We start from the raw sequence: 22,088 nt of genomic DNA, 5'->3' as shown, positions 1-22,088 counted from the left end.
AAGTCCCCTGTTGGAGGTTAGTTGGAGGTTTCTGATTGGTTAATTTTAACTTTTGTTTTACTGTTTGCATTGAATTGGGTTTTGGTTTGCCTACATAGGAACTCAAGGTGCTATAGCTGTCTTAGCCTAACAGCCTCTCGATCAACTATTTTAACAGGAGTTAATTTAACTCATACTCTAAGGGTGTCAGACTCAGTATTTGCAAAGAAATTGATGCTATTTCCATGTTATTAGTCAAGAGATTCCAATGCATTGGTATGCTCTTTTTATTTTATAGGTCAGAGTCATGTTCAGTTTTGGCCCTAGGCTGAGGAAAAATTGAAGAACAATGTGTAGACACAATGTGAGCTTGAAGGGAGGCTATGAAAGAAAAAATAGATAAAATAATTATATTGTTTTCCCAAGAATAAGTAGCATGCCTGAAATGATACTTCAGTGAGAAGCACCAGGCACATTCTAGGCCCCTGCTGCACAAAGTAGGTTTAGTCTGGGCTTCTAAGGGATATATAAGCCCATGAAAACAGACCATCTTGTTTTCATCTAGCTCTCTCCCTTTGGCTAAAGGAGAGAGCTTTGAACTGTCACACTCAGTGTCCTCCTTTGTGAAACTGGGCTAAATCATAACTCTCTCTGTGCCATTTGGAAGTGGAAAAAATACCAGAAATAATACTCAGAAAATAGTAAACCAATGGGATCTCCTCCCCTAAAAGTGTTATTCCCAGAAATGCATTCTGCCATTGTTGCCTCTGGGGAGTGGGGAAGACAGATGTCACCTCAGAAAGAGGAAAGAGATGGTGGAGGCCAGTGGTTCCAACCAGGGTGGGGTCGGAGAAATTTTACCCAACTGGGCACATGTGACAGTATCTGAAGATATTTTTAGTGTCACAAGTAGGAGGCACTGCTGGCATCTGGAGGCTGGAGGCCAGGGATGCTGCTATACATCCTACAATGCACAGGAAAGCCCCCACCCCCAAACAAATAATGATCTGACTTACAATGTTAGTGGTGCTGAGGTTGAGAAACCCCAGCATAAAGGGGTATATAATGCCAGACGGGAGCGGGTGGGAGCCCCTGGGAAGAGAAGGATGAAAGTAGAGGAAGCTGGTGGTCAGGTGGGCATCCTGGCTTCTCCTCTACTGGTGATGGTCCCAAACAGGGGCTGTGGGATGATGGAGGAGCTGCAAGCTGAGGACCTTGGCCCTACACATGTGTCTTGGGGGATAGTCCCTGTGTAGGCTGGCCCTGAGCTAGCATGTGGTCCTAGCAGTGTGGCTGAGCAGAGGAAGGATACCTGAATTAGTGTCTCTGAGCATGCAGTAGAAGGGAGCCAGATTTCCTTGACATCCATGTCCTGAGCCAGTGTGTCCAGTGGAGGCCTTGGGGACCTGCTATGAGCTGGCTGCTGTGAGAGCAAGGTGGCCTCAGCACCAAGATGGCCTAGGCCAGGCTGGCAGAGGAGATGGCTGAGGCTCAGAAAGCAGGAGCTGAGGTGAGAAGGAAGCAACAAGGGAGAAGGAAGAGCCAGACCCTGAGGTTCCAGGTAAGATACTGGCCCTGGCAGCACCATAGACAGGCAGACGAGGCACATGGCTGCAGGAGTCCCGGGCCCTCCACCCCTGACTGTCACCAGGCTGCTCCTGGAGAACATCAGGGGGTTTGAGCATTCACCCCAAAAAGCCTGAATCACTCAGAAGATGCTGTTTGAACAGGGAGCCACTGTCAGCAGGCAATTTTAAGACATTGTTCTCTCTTCACCATCCCCAGTGGGTAAAAACTGGATCAGCTACAGGAAATAGAGAACTACATTTTCTTTGCAGCCTCAAGCAGTGAGGTGTTAGATATTTGGCTTTATAGCATCATATGTCTGTATGCATAACATCAATCAGGACACAGAGCAGGTCCCATAAAATGGCAGCCCTACATTGGGAACCTGCCTGATCCTCTGTCTGGAAGCCGCCTGCAGAGGAGGGACTCTGATAGTTACATTTGTTTCCAAGTCTTCCCATTGCTGCTCAAGATGGCAAAGTTTTTCAGTAACCTTGTGTATCACTCCAGACATGGCAGCAGCCCACACATATCTGGAATTTAAATGCCACACTTCCTTGGGATCCAGTGTGCCTGAGACGCATGTCCTCACCTGACCACTGTGTTGGAGAGGTCCTTCCTCCTTTCAGGCTGGCCTCAGCAGGTGGCAGAGATCAGAGAGGGCCACCAGCGGTGACCCAGGCAGCCACTCCCTGATCCCTCTCTCCCTGTCCTCTCAATGCCCAGGGCAGCCGGTGCTCCTACCTCCAGTTCCAGCTGTGGGGGGCTCCAGCTGTCTTTCTCTTCCCTTTGTTCCTGGAGCTCATCCTCCAACCTTCTTAAGAAGTATCTTCTCTCTTCAGGCACCCCCCTAACAGGCGCTGTGTGTTTTTTGCTTTGTTTTTAAATTAACATAGAGTAAGTTCGGCAGGCTTTTTTTCGGTCAACAGCTCTCACATTTGTCTGGATCAGTACACAGAACAGTTCCATTGCCCGAGCCCACACCAAATCCCTCATTTTGTCCCTTGGTAATCACACTGTCTTCCCACCCTAAACCCATTTGTTCTCTGTCACTATAGGTTTTTCTTTGTGAGAATGCCCTATAATGGAATCATCATCTGTAACCTTTGGAAGTGGTCTCTCTTGCTCAGTACGAGGGCTGTGATTCACCCAGGTCATTGTGTGTATCAGTAGTTGCCTCCTCTTTATTGCCAAGTGGTATTCTGTGGTGTGGATTCACTGCAGTTTGTTCATCCATTCACCCACTAAAGGGCATGTGGGTTTTTTCTAGTCTTTGGCGATTATCAGTGGAGCTGTTTTCTCGCCTTTATCACGACTTGAAATTATCTCATTGACTTATGGGCGTACTTGTTTATTATTTGTCGCCTGCTGTAATATAAGCTTCATGAGGGGCAGGAGCTTGCCTGTTTTCTTGGCCACCGTCCCCAGTGCCTAGAAGAATGCTAGGAATACCTTCAGCAGTGGCTGTTGAATAAATTAAAGAATAATAATTATTTGGCTCTTGTACCCATTTGAGCCAAAGACATTCTAGTGTGAAATATACAAGGGAGATAGAGTAGACCGTATGCCAAGCCCTCTGACCGCTGCCAGAGCCTGGCCTTAGCTTTGCAGATCTGCAATAGCTTTGTCTGAGTTTAGCAGTGGTGAGTGCCATCAAGAAGATTATCTCCCAAGGCCATTGATTTCATTTACTGAGCTTGGGCCAGGCACCTTATGTGGATTATCTCATGTATGCCTCACAATCAGCACTGCAGGTAGGTACTAATATCCCCATTGTATAGCTAGGAAAACCAAGGTTGAAAGAGGATAAGTTAACTTGTCCAGGATCACACACCTAGCAAGTGGTGGAGCTGGATTTCAGGCCCAGCGTATTATTTTGAAGCCTGTGATATGGTTTGGCTGTGCCCCCCACCCACATCTCATCTTGAATTGTAATAATCCCCACATGTCAAGGGCAGGGCCAGGTAGAGATAACTGAATCACTGGGGCAGTTTTCCCCATACTGACTGCTCTTGTGAGAGTGAATAAGTCTCATGAGATCTGAAGGTTTTATAAATGGGAGTTCCCTGGCACAAGCTCTCTTGTCTGCTGCCATGTAAGACATGACTTTGATCCTCGTTTATCTTCTGCCAAGATTATGAGGCCTCCCTAGCCATGTGGAACTGTGAGTCAATTAAACCTCTTTCCTTTATAAATTACTTAGTCTCAGGTATGTCTTTATTAGCAGCATGAAAACAGACTAATACAGCCTGTATTAGTTTTCTCAGGCTTCCATAACACAGTACCACAGATTGAGTGGCTTAAACCACAGAAATTTATTTTCTCAACATTGTGGAGGCTGAATGACCATGATCAAGGTGATGGCAGGACTTGTTTTTCCTGGGGCTTCTGGCTTGCAGACAGCCGTCTTCTCTTTGTGTCCTCACATGGTTGTCCCTCTGTGTGTGTGTCCTAATATCCTCTTTTTATAAGGACATCAGTTATATGGATTACAGTCCACCCCAATGACCTCATTTTAACTTAATTGATGATTTAAATAGGATCTTTAAAGACCTATTTCCAAACAAGGCCACATTCTGAAATATCGAGGGTTAAGACTTCAGCATATGAATTTGGGAAGCACATAATTCAGCCAGCCCACAACAGTGCCTCTTTGGAATGATCTTTTACCACTTGTAAATAGAAATAATTAGAGCTATCTATGAAACTTGCAAACCCTCTCCTTATGGTTTTGCAGCTGGTTATGGAATCACATTGAAAAATAGTAGCCCAGGGAGGCTAGTTTGCTAATTACTACAGGAACGTAGGACTGCCTACTAAAAACAAAAAATAAGTAGGAAGCACTTGGAAACCAGTTGCAGGTCATCTCTCAGCAGCCACCTGTACTCGGGACCTATATGAATTCCCCACTGAACCTTGGATGCTCACAATGCATGGCGTTTGTTCCCTGGGAACGTTCCAGGGCAGGGTCCAATCTCACTCATCTGTGTTAACTACCTAGCACGGTACAATGATGCACAGTGTTTGCTTGTAAAAAGCTTGTTAAACTGCATTTATGTATGAAGATTTTTGTTGCAAAGCCATTTGGAGGAGGAGAAGATGTGTCTCAAATTGCTTTCTTAATTAAAAATTTTCCCTAAAAATTGAGCTAAATATTACTTCCGCCTTCCCTTTGGTCACTAGAGACCTCCTGTGTCAGAGAACCAACAATGTCTTTTTTACTCTGACAATAGTTTGCTCTCAAGTTACTGAAGCAGTAACTTAGACATGCCTATCCATGGGAGGCCTGCTAATTTGTGCCTGAGCAAATTTTTGCAGACTGAGGATGGCTTGCAGCTGGTGGTAGGAAAGCTGATCCACAATGGCCAACTTTTAGTTTTCCCTGTAGTCCAGGTATGTTCTGTAAATAGGGCTTGGTGCTAGGTATATGAGCCAAGACTGAGAACCAGGAACCTACTGGTGACTATGACCACCCTGTGGCTGTTGTGCAGAACCCTACCTTACATGAGGCATCAAAGCATTGGCATCCCTGCCTCAACCTCCCTCATGCCCTTAGATTAGCTTCTGTGGCTTCATACCTTTGCCAGCATCACATCCCAAGAGGCTTTTTTTTCTTTTTCAAAAAATATCAGACTGTGCTTAAAACTGTAGCTTTTGGTACTTTCAGTGATCTTGACATATTTAAGAAATCTGATTACTTTTTCTTTTTGTTCTTTTCATGGCATCTGCATTTTTTTGCTGTTTCCTGAGTGCAGTGTCCATTTTGTTATTAGCCAATGTCTCAGTCAAGGTTCAAGCAGAAAAGAGAAAACTAGTTAAGTTTAATATGAATAATTATTACTATAAAAAGGCGTTGGAGTAACGGTGGATTGGTTATCAACAGTGAAGAGATCTCTAAAGAATGCAGCAATGGCAGATACAGGGAATAACTCTTGCCCCTAGAGCTGGGGCAGAGAACCCAAGGAAGAAACAGAACTAGAAGTAGCTTCCCCATCCAGGCTTGAAATCCAGACCCTACTGAAGTTAGCACAACCATGGCCCACAGTATGGCAGAGAAAATCACTGAGGTGAGTGGTAATTGCCATGAATCTGCACTCTGGGGTGTCCGGAGAAGTTCTACACTTTTCAACTCTACAAGGCTATAAAAGGGCATGCCTGAGGAAGTCATCTAGGTGGACATGTCACACCTGCAGAAATCCCTGGGACACCACTCTTTGGGATGCTGTGGATGTTGCCTATGAGAAGGTGCCATGTGCTGCTGGTTATGCGCATTGCAGGAGCTGAGGTTTAGAGAAGCTAGATGTGGGGGAATCCAGGAGCTTGCTCCATGGTAGCCTGTTGGAAGCAGCACACTGGAATCTGGAAGAGAAAATCCCTCTTCCTTCACTGTCCCTCCAGAGCCCTCTTCTGGCAAAGCTGACCAGTGTATCAATTGGCAAGGGAGAATGTCTAAAAGGCCCAACTTTATTATTGCAGAACAGGCAATGAAGGGTGAATTTCGAGTTGTGAGAAGGTAAATTAATAACTGGCCAGCTGTATATCAGTTTCTTTGTTTTAGACTATTGAAGTACAAAGAGTTTCCATAAAGCACATGAGTTCTTAAATGTAAGTTTTAATTTATCAAACCTATATTGAATAGAGGGAAGAATTACCTGCTCTAATCCTGACACTGCTAAGAGCTAATGTTGGTTGGAAACCTCATTTATGCCTTATACCTACAACAGGGGTTAGCAATTGTCATACATGTTTTGCAGGTAAAGAAAGTGAGTCTTAGGGGTAAGTAACCTTATCAAGAGCTGTCAACAGGAGGCAGAGATGGGATTTGAAACAAAGTCTGTTTAACTCTAAGGCCAATGTTTTATTTTTTCTGTTATATTTTACTGTATTCTCCAAGTAGAAATTCACATGTGAGTATATCTATTTCTGCCTCAGAGGAACTGCTTGTGGTATGAAGGAGATGTGGAGTCCCAGTGACAAGGGCATAGGGAAGACTGGTTCCTATGGAAGGAGCTGGCCTCAAGCTGCCAAATTTGGAATATTGGGTTATGATGGGCAGAGATCGGCTGTCAGTCTCATCTATCTGGTATAGTGGATTCTGATTGGATCTGGAGTGACAGAGCAGGACAGATAGAGAGTTTTACATTTGCTCATAGTTCCAGAACTCTAACACCAATAATTTCACTGTTTTAAATGCAGATCGAATCACTCTTTATTGAGCACTTACTTCTGTAAAGTTAGAGGAACCATCATGCACACTGTATTAGTCCGTCCTCACACTGCTATGAAGAAATATGGGAAACTGAGTAATTTATAAAGGAAAGAGGTTTAATTGACTCACAGTTTCACATGGCTAGGGAGGCCTCAGGAAACTTACAATCATATTGGAAGGCACCTTTTCACAGGGCAGCAGGAGAGAATGAGAAATGAGCAAAGAGGAAACCCCTTATAAAACCATCAGATTTCGTGAGAACTTATTCACTATCACAAGAATAGCATGGGGAAACGGCCCCCATTATTTAATTACCTCCCACCATGTTCCTCTCACGACACGTGGGGATTATGGGAAGTACAATTCAAGATGAGATTTGGGTGGGGATTATGGGAAGTACAATTCAAGATGAGATTTGGGTGGGGACACAGCAAAACCATATCAGATGCTTTCCCAAGTCCTCCCTCATTTACTTCTCACAGGAACCCCAGGGAGTGGACATTGTTAAATCCATTTTATAGATTAAAAAAATAGTAAGAATTGGGAATGTTTATATTCCCAAGTTTATTAGATGATAAACAGAAGCTCATGGCTTGAATCCAAATTTGGCAGACTCTGCAGCCAATTTATTTTCATTGGCCATATTTACAGTATTAGTTATAAAATAATAAAGATCCTGTATACTAAAGCTTCTTTCACTATCATCAGTTTGGAATACTGGGTACCTAATTTACCTCATTTTTAAAAATAACTTTGTGTAGCAATGCATGGCATTTCACCCATCCCCAGAATCCTGACTGCCTTCACCTTTGGGAGGATGAGAATGAAGTAATACAGTTTAAAGATATTTATTTGTTTGTAAGCAGTAGAGATGGGAAACAGCTTGGCCATCAACACAGAATTTGGTGAATCAGATATAGACTGATCTTCAGGAGAATATCAGGCAAAGTGAAGAATAAGCACAGGCTATTGCTAGTGTTGTCATTAAATGGACGCAAAGCCTGATAACTAACTTCCATAGAAATAAAAATTCTTGGTTCCATGATACTTATTAAAGGTGAAAAATGCCAGTGAAGTGGAAGCTGCCCAAGCCTGGAGTCTACATAAACCTGTACAGGCTGGAAGTGCACAGGCTCTGCACATATGTGGGGCTATTTACATGTGCAAAGCAATGGGGAAGGGCACTGGTGGGACCTTTAGGCAGGTCAAGATCTTTCCCAGGGAGCCCTACAGAGAGAACAAAATTCATTGCAATCCACTTTCTGACTGTAGGCATCAAATCAGTTATCGGAAAGCGAGTTGTCAGTGGTTCAGCGATGCTCTCAGATGGGTGAAAGTGGCCAATATGGAACATTTTATCAAAACTCAGCGAAGTTGCCCAGAGTAGAAGTAATTACATTTTACAAGTGGCCTTGTTTGCTATGATCTCCTATAAAATAGCAGTTCTCTAAGACAGCAGTATCAGTAGACCTGTGAGTGTACTTTTTCTGTGAGACTAGATAATATCCAAACCCTCAGATGAGCATAGATATTGCTCTTTTACTGATCTTGGATACCTGCAATTTTCCATCATTCATCTTCCTGTCTGCTTGGAAATGGTGGTCTATTTGATACAATCTTAATTAATTTATTAGTGAAATAGCACATTAGAACATGAGGAAAAATTATAAACATATAGTTCAAAAAATAATAAAAAGCACAAGATGTACTTTAAACAAATGAAAAGATGCTCAAACTTAAGTAATAGTAAGAGAAATGAAAATCCCCAAAATGAGATATCCACAAATGAGATATCATATCAAAATGGTAAAGCCTCAAAATTTGATATATTTTGTTGTTTGGAGGTATTAGGAGAGAGTCACTCTCATACATTGCTGTTGGGAGTATATTCGTGTGAAGTCTTTGAGGCCATGTTGGGAATATCTATCAATACTACAAAGACAGATATTCGCACATGCAAACAAGGATATTTATTGTGCCATTGTTTGTAAGCAGTAGAGATGGGAAACAGAGACTGGACATCAATACAGAATTGATTGAATCAGTTACAGACTGATCTTCAAGAGAATTTCAGGCAAAGAAAGAACATGGATAGTATGAGCGAAGAAAAACAGAATACCAACACATGCATCTGTTTTTGGAAACATATAGATAAACTCAGGGGGTCCACATTGAAAAACCAGTAACGATGCTTCCTCTGCATTTGAAACTGGGCTTCTAGGGGACAGAGTAGAACCCTTTTGAAGGCTTGGAATTTGGTACAGTGCAAAAAGTGTATACAAGATAAAATCCCAGGAAGTCTTTTAAGCTAGTTATTTCATGTTCTATTGAATTTGTGTGCCATATTGAGGACATAGGGCATTGGAAGTGAGTGTTAACATCCTGGGGGGCTGGCTGTGTGCCCTCTAAATGCCCCGACTAGCCATGTCCTCTGTATGGGAAGGTCAGGGCACAGGTCCCTTTTGTTTTAGGGGCAACAGACCAGCCTTTCTCTTTTCCTCCCATCCATCCATCCATCCATCCATCCATCCATCCATCTATTCATCCATCACACATCCATCCATCCATCCATCCATCCATCCATCCATCCATCCATCTACTCATGCATCCATCTATCCATTTATCTATCAATAAATTCATTCATTTATCTGTCCATCCAACCATCCATCCATCCATTCATCCATCCATCCACAAATCTATCTGTCCATTCATCTATGCATTCATCCACCCGTCTATCCACCCATCCACCCATTCATTCATCCACACACCTATTCATTCATCCATCTATCCATCCATCCATCCATCCATCCATCCATCCATCCATCCACACATTTATCTCTTCATTCATCTATCCATTCATCCACCCATCTATCCACCCATTCATTCATCCACACATCTATTCATCCATCCATCTAGCCTTCTATCCATCCATCTATCCATCCATTCATCTATCCATCCATCCATTTATCTATTCATCCATTGATCTATTTATCCATCCATCCATCCATCCATCCATCCATCCATCCATCCATCTATCCATCCATTCATCCATCCATTTATCTATCCATCCACACATCCATCCATCCATTCATCTATTTGTTCATCTCTCTGTCTGTCCATCCATCCATCCATTAATCTATCAATCCATTCATCCATTTATCTATTCGTCCATTCACACATCCATCCATTCATCCATCCATCCACACATCTATCTGTCCATTCATCTATCCATTCATCCATCCATATATCTATCCATACACTCATTCATTCAGCCACACATCCATTCATCCACCCATCCATCCGTCCATTCATCCATACATCCAAATCTATCTATCCATCCATTCATTTATCTATTCAACCATCCACACACCCATCTATTCATTTATCTGTTTGTCCATCCATCCATCCATCCATCCATCCATCCATCCATCCATCCATATATCCATCTATCCATTTATCCATTTAAATCCATCCACACATCCATCCATCCATCCATCCATCCATCCATCCATCCATCCATCCATCTATTCATTCATTCATCCATCTATTCATCTATCCATTCATCCATTTATCTATTCATCCATCGACACATCCATCCACCCATCCATCCATCTATCCATCCATCCATCCATCCATCCATATATCCATCTATCCATTTATCCATTTAAATCCATCCACACATCCATCCATCCATCCATTCATCCATCCATCCATCCATCCATCTGTCCATCCATCCATCCACCTATTCATTCATTCATCCATCTATTCATCTATCTATCCATTCATCCATCAATCCATTCATCCATTTATCTATTCATCCATCGACACATCCATCCATCCATCCATCCATCCATCTATACATTCATCCATTTATTCATCTATCCTCCCAACCATTCATTCGTCCATTTATCCAAGATGGGGAGGAAGCAGGCTCTTGTTAGTATGAAGTGCATTGAGGGGAATCGGGGGATGCTCTATCCGTGGGTTTTTCCCTTCCTGATTTTGGCCAAGTGAAAGAGAAATATTTTTCTTTTATCTACTCAGAATATGTCTACTTGTTTCCTTTTCAAATCTTCAAATTCCTCTGCCTCATTCTCCTTTGATGCAATCAGAAAAAGGTCTGAATAAGGAGGGAAGAGGGTGATATAACTAAGAAAATAATTGATATAACAAAAAATAATGAAAACAACAGAACAAATAAACCCAGAGCTAATATCTTGTGCTATGACCTAGTCATATTTTAATATTTTCCTCTATCTTAAAAGAAAGAATAACTGCAAGTAAGAGAGGAATAAATCATTTTCTAAAATTAAAAGTTAGTAGGTGGTGTAAATGAAACCAAACCCCAAGACATTTCTCCTAATTAAATAAAATGGAAATAAGACTTTAATCACAGGATATCTGAGAATCCTGACACACTTTTAGTTGGGATTATGAGCTCTGAGCCTCATTAGTTCCCTATAATCTTCTGAAGGTGATTAATTAAACAATATAATTATGAATTCATAGATTTAAATGTGGTAAATGTATTTCAGTCCATTGCAGTCTTTGTTTATTTTATTTTTTTTGATGCTCAAATAATCCCATCTGTGGTCAGTGGGCACCTCTTCATTTAGAATTCCATGTTCTTTTAAAAATTAAATTTTTAATTTGGAGGCAGTTGTAGATTTACATGCATTTGTAAGAAACAACATGGAAAGATCGGTGTACCCTTCACTGGGTTTCCTAATGGTAACATCTCATGAAACTACCTATAATGCAGTATCACAAACAGTATTCTGCCATTGATACAGTTCACTTGTCTTCTGATTTCACCAGTTTTACTGTGTGTGTGTGTGTGTGTGTATTTAGTTTTATGCAGCCTTAGCACCTGTGTAGGTTTGTGTATTCATCACCAGCACTGAAGCAGAACAGCCACATCACAGCAGGGTCTCTTGCTTTACCTTTCATAACCACAGCCATTAATTCTTACACCACTCCCTCGCAAGTCCCTGACCCCTGCCGGTCACCAACCAGGTCTTCATTTCTATAATTTTGTCATTTCTAGATTGTTGTATACATGGAATTATACAGCATGTAACCATTTGGGATTGACTTTTTAAACTTAGCATAATTCCCTAGAGTAGTATCCATATTGTGCAGATTCAGGAGTTCATACATTTTTATTGCTGAATAACATTCCCTGGTATGCATGGTCCACAGTTTCTTTAACCATTTGCACATTGTGGGACATCTGGGTTGTTCCCACCTTTTGGCTATTGTGTCTTCTCTTTCTCTTTTCTTGCCTTCCTGTGGATTACTTAAACATTTTTGAGCATCCTCACCCTAAGACATGATTTTAGGATACCTATCCTAAAAAATGATTTATTGATACTGTCTTTGAGTGTATCTTTTTGTATGATGTTCTTACAAAGAACATCTGGATCTAGATATTACAATACAGACATACACACGTGGCTTACCACAGTTCATTGGCATTGAGATTTTACCACTTCAAGCCAGGTATGGAAATCCACTTCGACTTAGGTCCCTTTACCTTCTCCGCTTTTAAATATCATCATCTCGACTATCAGATGGTGTTATGATTTATGTTTGAATCATCAAATGTATTTCATAAAACTCATGGAAAACAGTATAGTCTGTTGTATTCACCTACATTTCTGCTCTTTCTGTTGTTTTTTTCTTCCTTCCCAATGCTCCAAGATTCCCTGTCATATTTTCATTTTTTAAAGTTTTTCTTCATCTGAGAATGTCTTTATTTTATCTTCATTCCTAAAAGATATTTACATTAGATTCGGAATTCACAATGACAATTTTTTTCTTACATATTGATGAATGTTAGGCTACTTTCTTCTGGCTCCCAGGGTTTCAGATGAGAGATTTGCTAACCTTTGAGTGGGTGTTCCCTAGAGGTAACATGTCGTGGTTCTCTGGCTGCTTTAAAGCTTTTATTGTGTTCAGATTTTAGAAGTTTAATTATGGTGTGCTTTAATGTAGATTTCTCTCAGTTTATCATATTGAGTGTTTGCTAAGTTTCCTGAGTCTGTAGGTTTTTGTATTTCACAATTTTAGGAAGTTTTTCAGCCATTGTTTCTTCTCATACTCTTTCAGTTCCACTCAGTTTCTCCTCTCTTTCAGAGACTCTAATGACACCAATATCGAAATTTTTATTATTGTCCTACAGGTACTTGAGGCTCTGTTCACTTTTCTGTCAATGTCCTTTCTCCCTGTTGCACAGATTGGGTACCACACATTGATCAGCTCTCAGGTTCAGTGGTTCTCTCCTCTGCCATATCCATTCTTCTACTGAGACCATCTAGTGAGTTCTTGTATTTGCGTTGTTGCATTGTCCATTTCTGGAGTATCCATGTGGTTCTTTTTTATAACTTCTTTTTATTCATTGAGATTTTCTGCTATTTGGTTTGCTTCAAGACAATTGGTAATTGCTTGTTGAAGCATTATTTTTTATTTTTTATTTTTATGATGGGTGCTTTAAAACAGTAGCCAGGTTACTCCAATATCTGATGTGTCTCAATATTGGCATCAATTGATTGCTTTTCTTAATTTGAGTTGTCTTTTCTTTGGTTATTTTTATAATGGGTGGTTTTTAATTGTATCGTGGGTATTTTGAGCAATATAATAGGAGACTTTGAGCCCTATGCAAAAATCTTTTATTTTTGTGGGTAGTCGTTCTACTTAGGCTTAACACACAGATCTTAGCCCACTTTGTGTGCTGTAGTTCCAATAAGAGTTTAATTTTGGGGGGGAGGAGCCAAGATGGCCGAATAGGAACAGCACTGGTCTACAGCTCCCAGCGCGAGCCACGCAGAAGACGGGTGATTTCTGCATTTCCATCTGAGGTACCGTGTTCATCTCACTAGGGAGTGCCAGACAGTGGGCGCAGGTCAGTGGGTGAGCGCACCGTGCGCCAGCCGAAGCAGGGGCGAGGCATTGCCTCACTCGGGAAGCGCAAGGGGTCAGGGAGTTCCCCTTCCAGGGGTGATAGACGGCACCTGGAAAATCGGGCCACTCCCACCCGAATACTGTGCTTTTCCGACGGGCTTAGGAAACGGTGCCCCAGGAGAGTATAGCCCGCACCTGGCTCAGAGGGTCCTACGCTCACGGAGTCTCGCTGATTGCTAGCACAGCAGTCTGAGATCAAACAGTAAGTCGGCAGCGAGGCTGGGGGAGGGGCGCCCGCCATTGCCCAGGCTCGCTTAGGTAAACAAAGCAGCCTGGAAGCTTGAACTGGGTGGAGCCCACCACAGCTCAAGGAGGCCTGCCTGCCTCTGTAGGCTCCACCTCTGGGGGCAGGGCACAGACAAACAAAAAGACAGCAGTAACCTCTGCAGACTTAAATGTCCCTGTCTGACAGCTGTGAGGAGAGCAGTGGTTCTCCCAGCACGCAGCTGGAGATCTGAGAACGGGCTGACTGCCTCCTCAAGTGGGTCCCTGACACCTGACCCCCGAACAGCCTAACTGGGAGGCACCCCCCAGCAGGGGCAGACTGACACCTCACACGGCTGGCCAGGTACTCCAACAGACCTGCAGCTGAGGGTTCTGTCTGTTAGAAGGAAAACTAACAGAAAGGACATCCACACCAAAAACCCATCTGTACATCACCATCATCAAAGATCAAAAGTAGATAAAACCACAAAGATGGGGAAAAAACAGAGCAGAAAAACTGGAAACTCTAAAAACCAGAGTACCTCTCCTCCTCCAAAGGAACGCAGTTCCTCACCAGCAACGGAACAAAGCTGGACGGAGAATGACTTTGACGAGCTGAGAGAAGAAGGCTTCAGACGATCAAATTACTCCGAGCTACGGGAGGATATTCAAACCAAAGGCAAAGAAGTTGAAAAGTTTGAAAAAAATTTAGAAGAATGTATAACTAGAATAACCAATACAGAGAAGTGCTTAAAGGAGCTGATGGAGCTGAAAACCAAGGCTCGAGAACTACGTGAAGAATGCAGAAGCCTCAGGAGCCGATGCGATCAAATGGAAGAAAGGGTATCAGCCCTGGAAGATGAAATGAATGAAATGAAGCGAGAAGGGAAGTTTAGAGAAAAAAGAATAAAAAGAAACGAGCAAAGCCTCCAAGAAATGTGGGACTATGTGAAAAGACCAAATCTACATCTGATTGGTGTACCTGAAAGTGACGGGGAGAATGGAAACAAGTTGGAAAACACTCTGCAGGATATTATCCAGGAGAACTTCCCCAATCTAGCAAGGCAGGCCAACATTCAGATTCAGGAAATACAGAGAACGCCACAAAGATACTCCTCGAGAAGAGCAACTCCAAGACACATAATTGTCAGATTCACCAAAGTTGAAATGAAGGAAAAAATGTTAAGGGCAGGCAGAGAGAAAGGTCGGGTTACCATCAAAGGGAAGCCCATCAGACTAACAGCGGATCTCTCGGCAGAAACCCTACAAGCCAGAAGAGAGTGGGGGCCAATATTCAACATTCTTAAAGAAAAGAATTTTCAACCCAGAATTTCATATCCTGCCAAACTAAGCTTCATAAGTGAAGGAGAAATAAAATACTTTACAGACAAGCAAATGCTGAGAGATTTTGTCACCACCAGGCCTGCCCTAAAAGAGCTCCTGAAGGAAGCACTAAACATGGAAAGGCACAACCGGTACCAGCCACTGCAAAATCATACCGAAATGTAAAGACCATCGAGACTAGGAAGAGACTGCATCAACTAACGAGCAAAATATCCAGCTAACATCATAATGACAGGATCAAATTCACACATAACGATATTAACTTTAAATGTAAATGGACTAAATGCTCCAATTAAAAGACACAGACTGGCAAATTGGATAAAGACTCAAGACCCATCAGTGTGCTGTATTCAGGAAACCCATCTCACGTGCAGAGACACACATAGGCTCAAAATAAAAGGATGGAGGAAGATCTACCAAGCAAATGGAAAACAAAAAAAGGCAGGGGTTGCAATACTAGTCTCTGATAAAACAGACTTTAAACCAACAAAGATCAAAAGAGACAAAGAAGGCCATTACATAATGGTAAAGGGATTAATTCAACAAGAAGAGCTAACTATCCTAAATATATATGCACCCAATACAGGAGCACCCAGATTCATAAAGCAAGTCCTGAGTGACCTACAAAGAGACTTAGACTCCCACACATTAATAATGGGAGACTTTAACACCCCACTGTCAACATTAGACAGATCAACGAGACAGAAAGTCAACAAGGATACCCAGGAATTGAACTCAGCTCTGCACCAAGCGGACCTAACAGACATCTACAGAACTCTCCACCCCAAATCAACAGAATATACATTTTTTTCAGCACCACACCACACCTATTCCAAAATTGACCATATACTTGGAAGTAAAGCTCTCCTCAATTAATGTAAAAGAACAGAAATTGTAACAAACTGTCTCTCAGATCACAGTGCAATCAAGCTAGAACTCAGGATTAAGAATCTCACTCAAAACCGCTCAACTACGTGGAAACTGAACAACCTGCTCCTGAATGACTACTGGGTACATAACGAAATGAAGGCAGAAATAAAGATGTTCTTTGAAACCAACGAGAACCAAGACACAACATACCAGAATCTCTGGGATGCATTCAAAGCAGTGTGTAGAGGGAAATTTATAGCACTAAATGCCCACAAGAGAAAGCAGGAAAGATCCAAAATTGACACCCTAACATCACAATTAAAAGAACTAGAAAAGCAAGAGCAAACACATTCAAAAGCTAGCAGAAGGCAAGAAATAACTAAAATCAGAGCAGAACTGAAGGAAATAGAGACACAAAAAACCCTTCAAAAAATAAATGAATCCAGGAGCTGGTTTTTTGAAAGGATCAACAAAATTGATAGACCGCTAGCAAGATTAATAAAGAAAAAAAGAGAGAAGAATCAAATAGATGCAATAAAAAATGATAAAGGGGATATCACCACCGATCCCACAGAAATACAAACTACCATCAGAGAATATTACAAACACCTCTATGCAAATAAACTAGAAAATCTAGAAGAAATGGATAAATTCCTCAACACATACACCCTCCCAAGACTAAACCAAGAAGAAGTTGAATCTCTGAATAGACCAATAACAGGAGCTGAAATTGTGGCAATAATCAATAGCTTACCAACCAAAAAAAGTCCAGGACCAGATGGGTTCACAGCCGAATTCTACCAGAGGTACAAGGAGGAGCTGGTACCATTCCTTCTGAAACTATTCCAATCAATAGAAAAAGAGGGAATCCTCCCTAACTCATTTTATGAGGCCAGCATCATCCTGATACCAAAGCCTGGCAGAGACACAACAAAAAAAGAGAATTTTAGACCAATATCCTTGATGAACATTGATGCAAAAATCCTCAATAAAATACTGGCAAACAGAATCCAGCAGCACATCAAAAAGCTTATCCACCATGATCAAGTGGGCTTCATCCCTGGGATGCAAGGCTGGTTCAATATACGCAAATCAATAAATGTAATCCAGCATATAAACAGAACCAAAGACAAAAACCACATGATTATCTCAATAGATGCAGAAAAGGCCTTTGACAGAATTCAACAACCCTTCATGCTAAAAACTCTCAATAAATTAGGAATTGATGGGACATATCTCAAAATAATAAGAGCTATCTATGACAAACCCACAGCCAATATCATACTGAATGGGCAAAAACTGGAAGCATTCCCTTTGAAAACTGGCACAAGACAGGGATGCCCTCTCTCGCCACTTCTATTCAACATAGTGTTGGAAGTTCTGGCCAGGGCAATTAGGCAGGAGAAGGAAATCAAGGGTATTCAATTAGGAAAAGAGGAAGTCAAATTGTCCCTGTTTGCAGATGACATGATAGTATATCTAGAAAACCCCATTGTCTCAGCCCAAAATCTCCTTAAGCTGATAAGCAACTTCAGCAAAGTCTCAGGATACAAAATCAATGTGCAAAAATCACAAGCATTCTTATACATCAATAACAGACAAACAGAGAGCCAAATCATGAGTGAACTCCCATTCACAATTGCTTCAAAGAGAATAAAATACCTAGGAATCCAACTTACAAGGGATGTGAAAGACCTCTTCAAGGAGAACTACAAACCACTGCTCAAGGAAATAAAAGAGGATACAAACAAATGGAAGAACATTCCATGCTCATGGGTAGGAAGAATCAATATCATGAAAATGGCCATCCTTCCCAAGGTAATTTACAGATTCAATGCCATCCCCATCAAGCTACCAATGACTTTCTTCACAGAATTGGAAAAAACTACTTTAAAGTTCATATGGAACCAAAAAAGAGCCCGCGTCGCCAAGTCAGTCCTAAGCCAAAAGAACAAAGCTGGAGGCATCACACTACCTGACTTCAAACTATACTACAAGGCTACAGTAACCAAAACAGCATGGTACTGGTACCAAAACAGAGATATAGATCAATGGAACAGAACAGAGCCGTCAGAAATAATGCCACATATCTACAAGTATCTGATCTTTGACAAAGCTGACAAAAACAAGAAATGGGGAAAGGATTCCCTATTTAATAAATGGTGCTGGGAAAACTGGCTAGCCATATGTAGAAAACTGAAACTGGATCCCTTCCTTACACCTTATACAAAAATCAATTCAAGATGGATTAAAGACTTAAATGTTAGACCTAAAACCATAAAAACCCTAGAAGAAAACCTAGGCATTACCATTCAGGACATAGGCATGGGCAAGGACTTCATGTCTAAAACACCAAAAGCAATGGCAACAAAAGCCAAAATTGACAAATGGGATCTAATTAAACTAAAGAGCTTCTGCACAGCAAAGGAAACTACCATCAGAGTGAACAGGCAACCTACAAAATGGGAGAAAATTTTCACAACCTACTCATCTGACAAAGGGCTAATATCCAGAATCTACAATGAACTCCAACAAATTTACAAGAAAAAAACAAACAACCCCATCAAAAAGTGGGCGAAGGACATGAACAGACACTTCTCAAAAGAAGACATTTATGCAGCCAAAAAACACATGAAAAAATGCTCACCATCACTGGCCATCAGAGAAATGCAAATCAAAACCACAATGAGATACCATCTCACACCAGTTAGAATGGCAATCATTAAAAAGTCAGGAAACAACAGGTGCTGGAGAGGATGTGGAGAAATAGGAACACTTTTACACTGTTGGTGGGACTGTAAACTAGTTCAACCCTTGTGGAAGTCAGTGTGGCGATTCCTCAGGGATCTAGAACTAGAAATTCCATTTGACCCAGCCATCCCATTACTGGGTATATACCCAAAGGACTATAAATCATGCTGCTATAAAGACACATGCACACGTATGTTTATTGCCGCATTATTCACAATAGCAAAGACTTGGAACCAACCCAAATGTCCAATGATAGACTGGATTAAGAAAATGTGGCACATATACACCATGGAATACTATGCAGCCATAAAAAATGATGAGTTCATGTCCTTTGTAGGGACATGGATGAAATTGGAAATCATCATTCTCAGTAAACTATCGCAAGAACAAAAAACCAAACACCGTATATTCTCACTCATAGGTGGGAATTGAACAATGAGAACACATGGACACAGGAAGGGGAACATCACACTTCGGGGACTGTTGTGGGGTGGGGGGAGGGGGGAGGGATAGCATTGGGAGATATACCTAATGCTAGATGACGAGTTGGTGGGTGCAGTGCACCAGCATGGCACATGTATACATATGTAACTTACCTGCACATTGCGCACATGTACCATAAAACCTAAAGTATAATAATAATAATAATAATAATAAAAGAAAAAAAAATGTGATTAAAAAAAAAAAAAAAAAGAGTTTAATTTTGGTTTATCTGATGCATCTGGGACTCCCTGATGCTGCCATATGAAAGGACAGGTGAGATTTCTCCAGTCCAGCTGCCTCCATGTTGGGGAGATGGAGCCTCCAGAAGTTGGAGAAGAAGGGGACTTCTTAGGAGCCCAGGTCTTTGTTGCATCAGGAGCCATACTGCTGTGGGGCAGCCAGTGTTTCCAGGCCAGGTCACTTGATATTGTGGAATACTCCTTGCCTTGTCTCTTGGGTGCTTGTCGTGGTTCCTCTACCCTCTGGGGAAGAACAACCATTTCCCTGGCTGTTCATTATCAGTGTCATCCTAGCTGATACCCCTGTTGGTGTTGCAGGGGCAGCTTGGCTGCCTTCTGTTACTAGAATGTTAGAAATGTGAGGTATTTTGGCTGGGGATTTTAATGTGTGTGTGTGTGTGTGTGTGTATTCTCTATTTGTAGTTTTTAAATATTTTACAGATCTTCTACATGTGTTGCATTAATAATGTCATTCAACCTTTGCATATCTGTATGCATTTTTGGTTAGTATAGCTGGCGTTTACTGAGTATTCGCTATGTGCCAGGCCTGGTGCCAAGGTATTGGAATACTAATTTGTCTTAATACTTACAAAAATCTCTATCCCTATTTTTTTTTTTTTTTTTAGATGGAGTCTTGCTCTGTCGTCCAGGCTGGAGCGCAGTGGCGCAATCTTGGCTCACTGCAAGCTCCATCTCCCGGGTTTATGCCATTCTCCTGCCTCAGCCTCCCGAGTAGCTGGGATTACAGATGCCTGCCACTGTGCCTGGCTAATTTTTTGTATTTTTTAGCAGAGATGGGGTTTCATTGTGTTAGCCAGGATGGTCTCAATCTCCTGACCTCATGAGCCACCCGTCTCGGCCTTCCAAAGTGCTGGGATTACAGGTGTGAGCAACCACTCCCGGCCTCTATCCCTATTTTTATTGAAGGCTGAAGCTGAGAGTTCAAAGTTTTTCTCTGTTTGCTGCGCTGGCTGCTTTTCAGCTCCTGTGCCACTGTGAGGGTCTCCTAGTGACCCTAGGGAGATGTGGTTAGACTCTGAAACCCTCCTTAAACATTGTCCCTTTGGCATTTCGACTATTTTCAGTATTAAATGTAGTAATATTGCAATAGACATCTTCATGGAAATAACTTTATATTTTATTTAAACTATTTCCTTAGGATAGAGTCCTTTTATCTTGAGAGAGTAAAGCATGTGCATGTTTTATGGATCCGTGACTGTGTTTTTCTGATACCAAATTATTTTATAAAAGTCTTATGCCAGTGTACTCTACCAGTAGCAATAAATGAAAAAATATACCAATTTTATTCTATCCTCAGTAGTGTTGGGTACCATAAAACAAGTAAGTATTAGTTGAGAATGTATTTTTGAGGAAGAAATGTGGGCAAACATTGATTAATTTCGTCAATATATACTGGGGATATATGCTGTACCCAGCAGTGACTCTAACACTGGTGAGACAGCAGTGAACAGGCAGGTAGCCCCTGGATGGACAGAGTCAAGGAGAGAGGTCTCAGAGGACTCACCTGCGACATGAGGGCATTGGAACTTTTCATGTTATTGAGGAAGGCATTAGCTGGCCTGCAGGCAGATCTTTGCTCTGGTGGCCACGTCATATACAGTCCTTGTTGGAAGATTTATCTTAATATAACAGCTGAATCAGAGACATATCCAAATATGCTTCATTTTGCAGGCTAATTACACCTTTTATATTGTGGACAAACTAAAAACTTTATCAGAAACACTGCTGGAAATGTCCAGCCTTTTCCAGAGAAGTGGAAGTGACCAGATGTTCAACCAGCTGCAGGTGAGTGGTTGGTCTTTGCCACCGAGGGATGGGGAGCTACTGCTAGGGCCTGTCCGAGACATCAGGGCTGCCCTGTAGAAGATTCTACAGAGTCACATCAGGCATAGTGGTTCTAGTTGACTCATATAATTGACATAAAATTAGAGATGTGTGAAAACTTTTTGTGAATTTTTAGTATTTTACCCATGCAAGATGGTATCATTGTGAGAATGATTAATAATTTGTTAATAGTAACCTTTTCTTTAAATTCTATATTAAGCTTAATGCTTTTTAGACTGTTTGCATATTTTTGAATTCAGGTCTATTCAACAATCAATGATCATTTCTGCATATTCTGTATTGACAACTTAATACTTTAAAAAGGAACGACTTACAGTTTAGAATGGCCTAACTCCATTACAGCCTAACAATCATTAATGTAAAACTTTAATTCAGGTAGATCACCTAATAATTTTTTGGGCATTTGTGTAGCTTCAACTTACCTTAACTCTGATAGGATGAGAAAATATGCCTGCATTTTAATTCATGTTTAGTTTTTTTATTAACCACCAGGTAAGTAGTTCAGAGTATGGACTCAGGAGCCAGAATCATTTGAGTTTGATTCCCAGCTCAACCCCTGCCACCAGTTTTGTGATCTTGGACTAGTCACTGAAATTCTCTGTACCTTGGGTTTC

The 22,088-nt window shown here is 41.5% G+C and overlaps 1 protein-coding gene across 1 annotated transcript in view; it reads left to right on the top strand.

The window, feature by feature from the left end:
* ABCA13 (ATP binding cassette subfamily A member 13) overlaps positions 1 to 22,088 on the top strand; it is a 492,269-nt gene that overhangs the window by 146,782 nt on the left and 323,399 nt on the right. The window contains exon 28 of the mRNA XM_054496702.2: positions 21,301 to 21,414. Coding sequence (XP_054352677.1) covers positions 21,301 to 21,414 — 114 coding nt within the window. The remainder of the gene's footprint in view (positions 1 to 21,300; positions 21,415 to 22,088) is intronic.

Source organism: Pongo pygmaeus, chromosome 6 (assembly GCF_028885625.2).
Source record: "Pongo pygmaeus isolate AG05252 chromosome 6, NHGRI_mPonPyg2-v2.0_pri, whole genome shotgun sequence".
NCBI classification, from domain to species: Eukaryota; Metazoa; Chordata; class Mammalia; order Primates; family Hominidae; genus Pongo; species Pongo pygmaeus.
The sequence above is the reverse complement of the archived record's forward strand: the minus strand, read 5'-3'. Positions and strand labels throughout refer to the sequence as shown.